The following is a 14,588-nucleotide window of genomic DNA, read 5'->3' as shown; positions in this document are numbered from 1 at the left end:
GGGGGGGGGGAGCCATGATTTTTAGAGAGAGATAGTTAAGGGAAAACGCGGGAGAGTTCGTTACAAGTTCAACTGATATAACTGAAATTTATAGACAAAAATGTTTAGCACTGTGTGGTGTATTTTGTTACAAGAGGGGCCAGTACCGAAAGTCCAAAAAGTAATGCCTGTTTTTTGTGTTTTAAAGATATTTTTAAAAAGTTTTAAATTTTTTTTATTTCTTTCTTTGTTTAAATTAATATTTTTTTAGTATTTTTAGATCATTTTGATGCGCTAATATCAAAAATGATTTTTAAAAATAAAAAAAATATTATTTTGATATATTTTTTAATAAAAAATACTTTAAAAAGTAACCGTAACTCCACTCCCAAATAAGCTTGTGTAGCCTTGAAAATACTTTGTGAATGTGTATTGTCTTGTGCAAAATATTTTAAATGTTTAGTTTAAAAAATATTTTATATGTAATGTCGCACCCTCGCAAGCGAAGCGCGGCATTGCGGCGACTATGGATTAATTTCGGGGTCTTTTAGTTTTATGTTTGTGTAAAAGGAGTCGTCACCTAGTATTATGGTCACTAGGAAATCTAACTAGTCTTTCAGAGATTCTAAAGCAAAGAACTGGTTGTGTAAAGGAAAGATGTTAGCACCCCTAGTACGCCCTACCTAAGATAAGCTGCTTGGTGTTTGGTTGGTCTTATAATTGTTATGGTATTAATGTTTTCTAATCCCATCAGTTTTTCTTGATTTGATTCTAACTAAATTTATTAAGAAAGAAATCCAAGGAGATTCAATGTGCTTTACAAGCTCATTTTTCCTTTGGTATTTCCAGAGTTAGCGACTCGTAAATCACAGGGAGGAGGGATAAAAATTAGAAATCTAGAGTGCTTTAAAAATCAATTTTTTTTTTGTCTTAGTGTTTTATACTCTCACGGCTCGTAAACCATGGAGTAAAAAATATTGAAATGTCCTTGATTATAATCAAGGTTTCTTTCAAGGATGTGTGCGGATTTATTATTTTTAGAGAATTATTTTGGATATTTTTCACTCTGGGTTTCTTTATCCAAATATTAACAATGAATAATAACAAATTATTCTCAATAATATTTTGGATATTTGTCCTTTAAGGATTTCTTTATCCAAATATTAGCGGTGAATAATAAATGAATCCCCTTCAAAATAAAATTTTTATGTTTTTTGAAATATTGGTCAATACCCATTGGAGTTTTACAAAACTTTTTTTTTTTTGTTAATTTTCTAGCAAACATGAGATACACTCCCACACTTGGTTCAAAACAGGTATATATCATTTTTAGTACGTGGGGTCCAAAATTAAGTAACAACATGTTTTTTAATGGTGGTGATGTGGAGGAAATGGTGATAAAATAGATGGTGGTGATGTGGAGGAAATGGTGATAAAATAGTTGCAGTGATAGTGAAAAAAAAGATGCAGAGGAAGAGGTGGTGGTGAGAAGGAAATTGTGCTAGCAAGACAACAATACAAAAGGAGATGACGGTTGAAATGATTTAAAAATATTATAAGTATATTATTGCTCATAAAATATTTTGTTGATTAATTTTCCTATTATAAAATATTCTACGAAACAGGAAAATATTTTCAGAAAACAAACATGGAAAAATGTTTATGCTCTTATATGATTGCAATTGTTCTTTTGTATTTTTCTAATTGCCAATTGATTTGTGATTTTAAAACTGTTTTCACTACAAATAATAATGCATTTTCTGCATGCAAATGGTACAGAAGCTAAGCAACAGATTATCCATTCAAACTTTATACAAGTTCAGCACATGAAAGTTACATTACTCAGCAAAACTACACCTATCAAGCGTCAAAATTAGTTGCCTAAGTCTATACAGCATCTTCACAGACTAGGAGAGTGAGCCAACACCAATCACCATTGATCCCATTTGTTTATGAAGTCATTCCACATTGCCCCCATAATCGATTCTCGTAATGAGAAAGCCATGTGATCCTGAATGGAGGAAGCCAGCTGTATACCAGACTCGTCATCAATATCTGGCAATTCTGCCACAGCCGCTCCATCAACATTAGCAAACAACCAATCATCTTTCCCTTCGCGCCTGATGTAATTATGTAACACGCATGCAGCAATAACTATGTCCCTTTGGACATGAAATCCATATTGAGGGGCAACGTTAAGAATAGGAAATCGCGTTTTCAGCACATCGAAAGACACCTGAATGGTGTTTCTAAGGGAAGAATGTCGGTGATTAAATAGTTCCTGCGGATTTCTGGGCAGCTGATTGGCACCTCTAAATTCATGAAGGTGATAGCGAACTCCTGGGTACGGAGCAATAAATCCTTCCAGATTTGAGTATCCTGTGTCAACTATGTAGTATTTTCCTGTCAAATAACGGAGTGGGTAAGCAACCCAAGAAAAAAGCTAGAGAAAACAGAAGCTCCAAGTTTGAAAGAGAGGGCTTGTGTGTGCGCGAATGCAATTATAGATGAACATGGTTTGTGCGTGCAAATTAGACATGGAATACAGAGAGACCTCAATTCTGGGTAAAGCTACAAACTACCGCAAGTTTGTGTTATGTGAGCATGTGAGAGAGGGAGTGTGTGAGAGAGAGAGAGGGAGGGAACCTTCAGGTATGATAGGGAAATTCTGATCTGGATCATCAAGGACTGCTCTTAATACACGAGAATCTGCAGCAGAGCCTTCCCAACCCGGATAAATAAATATGAACTGCAAGTCAAATGTACAAGCAGCCAAAACATTTTGTGACAAAACACCTTTCTTATTACGAAATCGTGATTGGTCCTTGGCTGAAAGATGTGCAGGAACATGCATAGCATCTATGACACCGATACAATCCTGAACAAAAAGAAATCAAGTAAGTGGCATAAAATAATGCATCACAAAAGATATAGAATAGTTTTGCAGAGATATACCTTGAAATATGGATAGAATTGTTGGGAAAACTCGGAACAACCGGACACCAATTTATCCGGATCAATTCAGCGGAATACAATTACAATTACAATTCACAAGTCCCAATTCTTTCCCTCTTTGTGCAGTAAAACAGAATCAAACAATGATGAAAAATAATGCAAATAATCACAAAATCAACACCAAGATTTTTAACGTGGAAAACCCGATGCGGGAAAAACCACGGGACCGTAGTCCATCTAAAAACTTCCACTATCAAGAAATAATGGGTTCATAATTATTCTTCCTCAGATTTAACTAAGGGATACAACATATATATCATCAAGAACAACTTATTCTCGGATTACAACAAGATTAAAGGAGAATTATTTGAGAAAAACTCACAAAACTGACAGCCCCGTTTTCTATCAAAACGGTTAGCTTCCACACCACCAATCTTCGATCCAACCGTCCAGAATGAAGATCAACATGTCTAGAAGCTGCTGTCAACATTTCAGCCCGATCCAACGGTGAACGAGCTGAAAATCGAAGAAAGAGCACAGGCTGCTCTGCTGCCTCTTCTTCTCTTTTTCTCTCTTAATTTTCTTCTCCTCTCTTCTAATTTCAAATCTGCCGCTACAGTACCCGAACCACGTTAATATTAACACCAAGAGATATAGCCATCACATGACATTTAATGTGGTGGTCCCACCATTACATGGTGTGGGACCATACACAACAAGAATCTATTACTGGACAGAATTTCTGGAGGAGTGGTGGCTGTAGAAACTCACGTGAAAGTGACTTGATTGCCTTCAACACATTATTGAAATGCCGGCTTAACCTTTCCTGGATAACTCTGTTACGCTCGTAATGACCAATAATGTTCAAGAAAATAGCCAGCTGCTCCTCTATCATAACACCTGCAGTATCACGAAGCATGCCTCTTTGTCTGAGAATGCCACATAGATTGTGGAATACATGTTTATCCATCCGAAACATTTCCCGGCATCCATCATCAGGGCCATCCAGCACTTCAGACATAAAACTACTTCCATAAGGCGACGAACCATGTCGAGGTTGCCGAGTTATACTGTTATAATAGTAATAGCCGGCAGCGGCCGCAACTAATTCCATATTGTCCAATTCTAAGTCGAAGTCTTCCATACTAGCCAATGTATCTGTAGAAATTGGATTAAAATGGAGAATAGACAACACAATGCAAGAGGTTAAACATATAGATAAATAAAAGTAATTTCTCTTGAATGTATTTCTACTTTGCATATTGACCTTCAAAGACAAGCAAGCAGCCCTAGAGACCACATCATGCAGCCAAATTAACCGTAAATTCACGGTTATCTATCATTTAAGAAAATTAAACTGACAAAACAGCCATCAATCATGAAGTCAAACTAGTTTTGTATGGGGTTTCTTCAGAGTACTTTGTCCGTACATAGCACAACCATAATTAGTAACCATGGAAAATACAAAATAAAAAGTGGTCAATCAAACCTAATTCAACTAGGGGTAGCACTGCACTTTCCCTTCAACCATGGCAACCTTTTCTCACTCTTTAGAGCGATAAATATCTCCCTGGCAATGGGTTTCTCAAATAAATCCAAGGCAAGAAAGTAAATTTGTTGATCAACACCTTGCATCTCATCCAAGAAAGTAAAATAATAAATAAAATTATTTATATTATAATTAAATTAATTTAAAAATTAAATTAAAATTATAAAATCTAAATAAAAATAACACATACGATCGCATGATGATTTTAAAAAATCAGTAAGAGAGTAATGATTGCATTGAGGACAATTTGCATAGTGGTGAGTAATAGTTGCATATACGACAAAGAATGCACAAGGATTTGTGCTAGCGTTTTATTTCTTCAAAACAAGCAGAATTGTTTTCAAAAAACATTTGGATTGCTTCTCTGACAATTATTTAAATTATTCAATATTTATTATAATTTGTTTTCTCTTTTTTTCTTTTGGGTGGATGCTTTCCTGGAAGGAGAAAGAGGTCTATTATTCAGGATTTACGTTTTAAAAATATTTTTAAATTTTTTATTTTTTATTTCAAATTATTTTGTTATATTTTTGGATTATTTTGATTTAAAAATAATTTTAGATAAAATAAAAAATTATTATTTTAATATATTTTCAAATAAAAAATGTTTTAAAACATAATTGCTATATTCTCAAACACGTTTGCTAACTTGCTATGGTGGGAGGAGATAGAGTCATGGAGGTGTTACGGTTTTAGAGAGAAGAATATGTTTTGGCTAATGTGGGAAGCTTTGACTGCCTCGATGGTGGTTGGGGGTATGGAAGAGAAGTTATCGCTGATCTAGTTGAAGGGAGAGCGATTATTATGACTGTGTGAGGGTCGTGAGGAGACCAATATGTTCTGATTTCTTTCTTTCTCTCCAAGATTATCAACTCAACACCCAAGATATGAAAAAAAAAAAAAACATAGGAAAAGAACATTATATTATACATCACTCTCGGATGGGTGGTGCTTTTATTTTTCACAAAATACTATTTATGCTCTTATATTTTACTGTGATTACAATAGTGTAATTTAAAAAAAATTAATTTAATTCTCTAACTTTATTTTTGCAAAATTAAGCCCTTTTAAAATCAAATTAGAGCCTAATTGCATGTTTTTGTTTACGGAATGGTTGAATTAAAAGAAAGTGGACTGAAGTGAAAATAGCGGGTAACATAGGTGGCAAATTAAAAATTTTTATTAAGCATTCATTTGAGTTTCCTATTTTACATCTTGCAAATTTCAATTGTGGTATCGCACTTCATTCTTCCCATTCTTCAGTTTTTTTGGTTGGAGAAGAGAAAGGACGTCGCTAGATTCTAGATTACAGAGAGTACGTTTCCATTTGTGACGAAATTGACCATAACATGTTTTTGTCAAATAATTTCATACGAAGAGGTGAATTAAAATTAAATGTTTTTTTTACCTTAAAATACTTAAAAAATCATATTTAAATCATAGTTATTAAATAAGTCTCGGGGGTTGACCCGGTCAAGAGATCGGGTTCCGGGTTTCATGGGTTAACCTGAAAAAATTTTAAAAAAATTAATATTTCATATAAAAAAATTAAAAAAAAATCCATGTAAATATATACTTATATATTATAAATAATAAAGTTTAAGAAAATATTTTTTTAAAAAAAATTATTCCATATTATAAAGTTGTTATGTTAAGCTTTTAAATTGAATTATTTAAATTAAAAAAGATTTTTATCCTACAGTGAAAAAATACATTTTTTTTCTTAAGAACATAAAACATATATACTAATAAGTTTCAATCACATATTGAAAAAATATTTTTTTTTCTTGTGAACATTAAATATATATAGTAATGGGTTTCAAATCCTACATTGAAAAAATAATTTTTTTTGAAACTAGAGTATGTATAGTTATATACAAAATGACTTCAAATCTCACATTGAAAAAAATATTATATTATCTTTTTAAGTTGAAGTATTTAAACTAAAAGATTTTTTCATTCCACATTGAAAAAACATAATTTTTTTCTTGGAAATATAAAATATATATACTAATGAATTTTAAATCTTACATAGCTTGGCTAGGTCGTTGCACCAGCCAGTCTTTTGGCAAACCTAGACCGATTCAGTTATCGGGTCAATCAGGTCCCAGGTCGACTTGTTGGGCCAGTCCATGTTTAATAACTATGATTTAAGCTTGAGATTTTATTTTTTTTGCTTCGAGTGGATTTTGAGTTTTGCAGTGGATTTTTGCTCCTTTTTTTTCCACAAATTGATTTAATAAGGTCTCTAGTAGAGGTGAGGAAAAAAACCAAAAAACAAAACCAATAAAATCGAGAAAACTAAAAAAAACTAAAAAAAACAAACCTTAAAAAAAACTGATTAGAATAATTAAAATAACTGATTGATTCGGTTTCATAAACCTAAAACTGAAAAACCAAACCAAACTAAATCAGGAAAAGACCAAGTCAAACAAAAAAATAATTCAAATTGAAAAAACCAAATCAATTGGGTTTTGGTTTTTGCTCTAAAATAACCGAACCAAAGCTGATCGATTTGAACCAATTTTGATTCAATTTTAATTTTTTATAAAAAAATTGGTTCGGTTAATTTTTAGATAAAAATCAAATTAAATCGAAAATAATTATCTCTAGTCTCTAGGGATGTTTCCCAGGTGTTTTGGACAAAAAAAAATGTTGAAATGAGTTTTTAAATTAAAAAAAAAAACTTTAATTTTTTTGGTCAGCATAATACAAGATTTTAGAGATGAACAGAAGTGTTTTCTAAAAAAAGAATATTGTTTTTTTGGTTACCACAATGCCAAATTTTAAGGATGAATAAATAACATTTTCTTTTTGTCTCGTTAAACTTAAAAAAAATATACACTCAGACTAGCCATTACTTGATTGGATAAAGTGCTAGACATGTAGAGGCCCATTAGCACTTAGCCTGGTATTTTTTATATAATTTTATTTTTATATTTGTTGATTTTAAAAAATATATATATATTGAATTTATGTTTTAATTAATTTGTGATAATTGTTTTAATGATATTTAGTTCTTTAAATGGTAGGTATGATCCTCCCACAATTTTTTTTTATTTAGTTCTTTAAATGGTAGGTATGATCCTCCCACATTTTTTTTTAATTTTATATAAATTAAATTTTTTAATATTAATTTTTTTATAAAGTTTTTTATATGTACAACATTGTATTTTTTATTCAATAAATTTTATGTGTTGCCTTTTACTTTAATTTTATGTGTTTTTCTTTTCTAAATTTATTTTAATAAAAAAATTAATCAAACCCAACAAGATAAATTATCTGTGTTGCCAAGAAAATCATAAAAAAAATTGATAGCACTTACAAATAAAACTCAATTTTCTATCAAATTTATTTAAAAACTGTTATTTATGTGTAAACAATAGAGTTTATGTAGAATACTTCAATGTGTTATTCTTCTCCGACAGGAGGCAATACATAGATACAAATTACAATTACTCCTAAACATTAGGAAACAAAATAGGAGAATAAAGAGATAAACAGGAAAGCAATTCGTTCTTATATATATTCAAGATTTATCAACTAATCATGTCTCTAATATTAATTAGAGAATCAATCTAAAATTGCATGCAACTCATGCACACATTATGTCAGTAACTAAACTGTAATTTTTTGAAATTCATGGGAGAAATCGTAATTTTTCAAAATTCATGAACTAAACTGAAATTTTATATCTTCAGCATCTAAACAAATTTTCCAGCATTTTAACATGATTCTTTCAATTTAATTCTTTAATTATTCACTATTTTCGATCAAACATTTCTAAGGTTTTACGCAAAATAAATAAACATACATACATATATGCATATCAATTATTCAGAATCATCTACTAATTATTCATAATCTACCTTAATGTGTTCATATGCAAATATAATTACTCATCCACAAATTAAAGCAACAAACCCCAAAATTATCAACCAAATCACATAAACCTTAAACGAACAACACTAGTAATTATATACTTGGAGAATCGCTATTTAAAGGTAATTAAAATATATTTATTTTATCTCTTTGTTTTTGTTTTTTTGCATTACTTGATTCTTTCAAGTAAATAGCATGTTGATTGTTGAATTAGTGATAATTTGTTGTTAAAATAAAATAACTAATTGAATTCGTTTTATTATTTTTATCTCTTCATTATAATTCTTGGTTCGCGTCATTAATAACAAAATCACGAGGATATTAAAATTTAAAACGAACAATATATAATATATTGGGTTAGGTTATTAGATTTAATATCAGAGCTGAGGACAACTCATCTTAAGATGAGAGATTGTGATATGCTTCATCAAAGACAAGCATTCAAAGTCACGACTTCACGAGTAAAGCTGGTTGATAACATATTGTGTATATTTTGAGAGGTTAGGATTAGAATGGGGTTCATGTCATCAAAAACAAAACGATAAAAATAATAAAACTCAAAACAAAAAATATACAACATGTTTAGCTGTGTTATTATAATTTTTCTTTCATCAAAAAGTATACCCAATATTTGTTTCATTGTTTATTTATTTGCTAAAGTTAAATATAGAAAAATAATTAAAATTAAGAGAAAAACGTATACTGTAATGTTAAATCTCACAAAAGCTACAGGGTCCCACCAACTACACCTAACCTATGTATATTCAGCTGCATCCTTTCCCCTCGCCAAAAAAATTTAGCCCGGAGATATTTCATCATGGTGAACAACGAGACTATAACACTTCATTCACTATTTTCTTGCAGTAATCTTATCTTTAACTTATATAAAACCTTAACATATCTCTTGCCACAGCTTGCGGACAATGAGAACATTACCAAAAGCACAGAAAACTTCGCTACTAAACTTGCCACCTTTGCGGACAACAAGAACATCAACTTGATTTTGTTTTTCTGAAAAAAAACAAGGGCAACGGCTGAGAGGCATATTTTAGGGTAGTAGGTTTTTGTGTTTTTCTTTTTTTTCTTATAAGACTTTTTTGGAACTTGCATATAGGTTGACCATTTTGATTCGAGGTTCTACATCACCGCTTTGGTGATTCAAATTTTCTACTTACCAAAAAAAAAAAAAAAGATTCAAATTTTCTATAGTGTTTGGTGATAGTTGGTTCTTAATAGTTAATTTCAAGACCTGGTGTGTGAATTGTTTGTGAACTGTTTCTCAACTGTTGTGGCTTTTGGTGAACCATTATCAATGGTTGTGGATCTTGAAGATCCGTCTTTCAATAGTTATGGATACCAAGAAACTCTTTAGTTATGGATACCAAGAATCTCTTTCCCAATGGATGTAGATTTTTAAGAATCGTTTCTCAACGGTTAAGAAGCTCGAAAAATTATCAAGTTTATTGACTCATAACCTCCTGTCAAACACGAGATAATCCTTTTTCTTTTTCACCTTTGATCCATATATGTTTTTAGATCTTCTTTTTTTAAATAACATTGGACTTGTAATCTTGTTACCTATTCTCTTATGTCATGATTGTGTTATCAAGTTTTTTTTTTCATTATGAGAATAATCAAACAAATCAAGATAGTTTTAAAGGGTGATCCAATTATATTTAAAATAATTTCTATGATGTTTACATATCTTTATCAAGTCATGATATAGTTCAAATATTTTTTTTAATTTTTTTTATTATGTTATTCACGATTTTAGCTCATGTAGACTAAGAATTAAATCAAATTTCAAGTATAATATTTTATTTTCAACTTATGATTGATAAGCTTAATCCTTAATCCATTGCTGTACATTTCTTGAATCACATAAGGTCTATCCACTTTGAAGAGGAACTTACTGTCCATGCATTTAAACACTTGAAATATGTGATAGAGTTTCTTGAAATTTCTTTTTATATTCAGATTTAAAACTAGAAGATGTAAGGTTAAGGTGACTTTTTCTTTTTTATTTTAAAAATGTATAATGGGCAAGAGATAAGGATGATGATATAAGATGGTTGTGGAAAGATTGTAGCTATGGTTAGAGGGTGTTTGAATAAGAAATAGCTTTTGTTTTTTTTTAAAAAAACATGTTTTTATAGCTTTTAGAGGTGTGGTTTGTGCATAAAAGGTATTGTATATTTGATAAAAAGTCACCACACCTCCCATCCAAACAGACTCTTAATCTACTTGATAGCACTTTTGATTTCTATTGAATTTAGACCACCATTTTACCTTGATATCTCTTATGATATTTGGACATTAACCAACTTCTTCATCTATATGATGCATTATCACAAAGTCTCGACATAAAATCCAAGTGATGTTGAAGATGGAGATGAAGTACAAAGATGAAGAATATATTTTATTGTCTGATTTTTCTTGTATTCACACATTAATCCTCATTATTTTATTTTTTTTGTCCTCATTACACCATAACAATAACTCTTTTATTCTATTATATGTCTTCAAAATACTTGAAAATTCTTTTATTTAATTTATTTTGTTTGGATTATAATTTCTCAAGTTTTCACACTTATTCTAAGTGTTTGACCCTTAAAAAAACACCCTTTATGGTAACATATATAGCTCTAATCATAATAAAATGACCTCTCTTGCGTTAGATCAATGCAACCATAAGCACTTGATATTTGGTTTTGAAATTCTCCATTCTAAAAGAGGTGGCTATGATAAAAGGAAATTAAAGGCCTTTAGACAATGTGTCTCTCCATGTTTTAAAGGCAAAAAGGTCTTTAGTCTTGAACTAGCAAGGGTTTCTGAAGAAGAAGTTGAAAATTAGAACCAATGCTATAAAGATGTTAGAAGCAATAAACTTAGAGGAAGGGCAGAAAATTATCACTAAAACATGCTACATTGGAACCAAACCAATAACAATAACTCATAAATTTTCTCATTCTCTGTAAGTCATATTTTACCTTTATAACCTCAAATATGTTAGGATTAGTCAAAAAATAGATATTCATAAATTTCAAGATGAACACAACATAGTTATAATACCGAATTCAATTCAGTTCTAGATGTGAATGAATCGAGTAGATAAGTCAACCTAAATTTTAATTTCTTTATTTTTTTTTACAAAAAAGCATGTTTTTTAAAGAAAACAAATCAACTCAATATTGTTTTAGTTAAAAAAAATTAGTTAGAAATAAAATTCAATTCAAGCAGAGTTTTATAACAATAACATAACGATTAGATTAAAAAATTATAACTATTTACAAGTTGTATTTATTTTATGTGTATTATTAAACTAGATTAGAGATGTCGTATTTAACACTTTTCTTTGATAAAGTTGTGATTATGGCTTTTAAAAAGCTATAAATTATAATTTTTAAAAAATAATATAAGAAAAGAGTTGTGATATTAGCTTTAAAAATATTATCAAACACTGAAAAATCATAACTACAACTAAAAATTAAAGTCACATCCAAATCTTTAAACATGCACTTAAATATTTGTTTGATAGTAAATGCTATTTATTTTTATAAAAATATTGTTAACATTATAACACATAAAATAATATGTTTTAAAATTAATTTATATCAATATATCAAAATTATTAAAAACATTTAAAATACTATAAAACTATTTATCAAGAAACATACAATAATAAAACAATATAATTAATAAAAAGTAAATAAAATATATAAAAACAATGAATATTAGGGGATGAAGAGAAAACACTTTTATTTCATGTGAATTTATAGTTATATATTTGTCTGCTATTTCTCAACAATGTTGCATATATATATATATATATACATATATATAAACACTTATAAACTTAAATGTCATAAGAATATATAGATTCAAATTTTTTTAAAAAATTTTGAAATGAATTTAATGATGATAAATGAATATAATAATAAAAATGTATAGAAATACATTTAGATATCCTCAACCACCTATAATGTATACTTTTATAACATATAAAATATTAATTTAATTAAAAAAAACAGCTTAAGAAATACTTTAAAATTAGACTAAATCGCATAAACAAACGCACACAAATTGCACAAATGAAAATTAGCACAAATTAAACACAAGGAATAAAAGAGAATAGAATCACAAAGGAAATTACCAGTCCACCGTCATGCTGCCCTTTAACATTTCTTAATCCAAAACTCAACTTGTCATATCCGCTTGCGATCTTTTGCAGCAACTAATTATTTTTACTGAAAGAAGGTGACTCTGTCTTGTTTACAACCTTTGTTTTCTTGATTTTTTTTTACTGAAATAAAAAAATGGCTTTGATGGAAACATTTTATCTCTCACATGGAGCCCCAACCCTTGCTATTGATGAAACCGCACCAGCAAGCCAATTCTTTAAATCATCGCAACAAAGTGTGTACAAAGAGAAACCGAGTTCCATTCTTGTTATTTCTGTTCACTGGGAGACCGAACCTACCGTTAGTGTTGTTGATCGAAATGATACCATTCATGACTTCCCCAAGCCCTTGTACCAGGTACCCCATGATCATTTCTTTCTTTCCTTCAAAGTGTTTTGCTTTTTGATTCTTTTGACTATTTTGTTATCGGGGTGATCTGATTTCAGCTTGTGATGAGTACTTTTGGAAATTAAGACCATATGATTGATCATATAGCTAGGGAGATTAATTAACTTTTTATTGATTTTTTACCGTTTAAATTGTGATTAAATGGTTAAACATGCCCGTGTCTATAATTAGTTTCTGGGATTTGGAGGCACCCTTGAAGCTAGCCACTATTGATTTGTTGAACTGAAATGATTGTTACGTCAAGAATTACATTTGAATGATGGCTGATGAGTGAAGGATGATTCTGTAAAAGAAAACAATATCTAATCTACTATGATTTCTTAGATGTTATGATTTGTCTTGAAAGTAAAGACAATTTATTACTTAAGAATTATAATCGATTATTGATCTGAACAGAATAGCTCATAGGAGGTTCTGCTCTAAATAAAACCGAATGGAGAAGATGCACTAATGATGCGGTTGAAAGTGCTTTACCTCTGAAAACACACTTTAAGCAACAAAAGCATGAAAATCATGTTGAAAGTTTGTGAAAATAATGATGTCATATATGTAGTCTGAGTAGTTTGGGTTTTGGTTGAAGACTAGCCAACTTTGAAATGGTGTGTGAGATTAGCCTTGTATAATTGATTTTGCTGGGATAAATGTCATGCACAATCCATATCCATATTTGCACAACTGAATCACAAGGATGCAAAGACACGCTCCAAACAAGATAACTAGATAAAAAAACCCGACATGCTTGAACTGTGCTCTTTTGTCGAAGGTCAAGATGACAATACTTCCTTTAATCGTATATAGCTATATGATAAACTTATATGACTTACGCTCTTAACTTTTTCTTGCTAGTATTGCCTTTCTACAAGTGTGTCCTTACCATTTATGCTTTTCTTGTGTGGGCTTTTAACACTGTGACCTTGACACGTGCCTTAGGCTACACCTCTATGCTGAGAAATAATGTTCGTTCACGTGCCTTGGGATCTGAATTGGTTGTGGTTACTGTGCTGAGCGTTGCTGCATCATGAAGGTGGTGGGAAAAATTTCTCAATTGTAGTTTTAGCCTCTATTTTTCTGAAATTTATTGAGAACCTTCAGAAATGTCTGAGGGTGTCACAGCGACATTGCTACTACCTTTTTCACTAATATTTATTGCTGCCTTTTCTTTTTGTTGCTTTTTCCTACAAAATCCTAGTCAAGAAATGCCTTCAATCATGGTTATTTCTGATTTCTTTTTTATTTCAGAAAGGAGCTGGAACCATTGATCTTGAGCCCTGTCTTACACATACATCAGCAGTGGAACCTGCTCTTGCTCCCGTGGCTGTTGAACAGACAATGATTACCTGTGCTGCAGCTTCGGTATGACATAGCCATTTTCTTCCATTACCCTTTGAGTTTATGCTCTTACTCTTCACTTCTCAGTGTGTTGTACCTATATCCTGTTTTCAGTTTTTGATTGAGCAAATGTTCTACTCAATTAGTAGAATGGTGAGGTAGAGTTCTGGGATTTCCATTCATCTAGCATCAACACAACTTGCTTTCAAATGTATTTCGCACAAAGGAAATTGTAAGTAAGATGAAAAAAGTAAATCTTCTTACTGTTAATTATTGTAACAGGAGGTCGGATAAGATTTCCCTAC

General features: G+C 30.5%; 3 protein-coding genes across 6 annotated transcripts in view; 2 read left to right on the top strand and 1 right to left on the bottom strand.

The window, feature by feature from the left end:
• Positions 1-14,588, top strand: part of LOC105107487 (probable disease resistance protein At4g27220) — a 34,536-nt gene that overhangs the window by 10,245 nt on the left and 9,703 nt on the right. The gene's annotated exons all lie outside the window — the stretch shown is intronic.
• LOC105107488 (uncharacterized) lies at positions 1,695-4,572 on the bottom strand. The gene is made up of 5 exons (XM_011001427.1): positions 4,563-4,572; positions 3,665-4,092; positions 2,935-2,964; positions 2,626-2,857; positions 1,695-2,382 (listed from the first exon to the last, which is right to left on the bottom strand). Exons 1-5 carry the CDS (start codon positions 4,567-4,569, stop codon positions 1,910-1,912), a joined length of 1,170 nt encoding a protein of 389 aa, XP_010999729.1. The 5' UTR covers positions 4,570-4,572; the 3' UTR covers positions 1,695-1,909.
• The window catches only part of LOC105107470 (extradiol ring-cleavage dioxygenase-like), a 5,512-nt gene continuing 3,439 nt past the window's right edge, over positions 12,516-14,588 (top strand). For 3 of the 4 annotated variants that reach the window (XM_011001403.1, XM_011001405.1, XM_011001404.1), the window contains exons 1-2: positions 12,516-12,903; positions 14,194-14,307. In XM_011001403.1, coding sequence (XP_010999705.1) covers positions 12,682-12,903; positions 14,194-14,307 — 336 coding nt within the window. In that variant the 5' untranslated portion in view covers positions 12,516-12,681. Of the gene's footprint in view, positions 12,904-14,193; positions 14,308-14,397; positions 14,516-14,588 lie in introns of all 4 variants that reach the window. The other variant, XM_011001406.1, reaches the window with a different exon arrangement.

This window comes from Populus euphratica, unplaced genomic scaffold (genome assembly GCF_000495115.2).
Source record: "Populus euphratica unplaced genomic scaffold, PopEup_1.0 scaffold161.1, whole genome shotgun sequence".
Classification (NCBI taxonomy): Eukaryota; Viridiplantae; Streptophyta; class Magnoliopsida; order Malpighiales; family Salicaceae; genus Populus; species Populus euphratica.
Note: the sequence above shows the minus strand (reverse complement) of the source record. Positions and strands in the feature narration are given on the sequence as shown.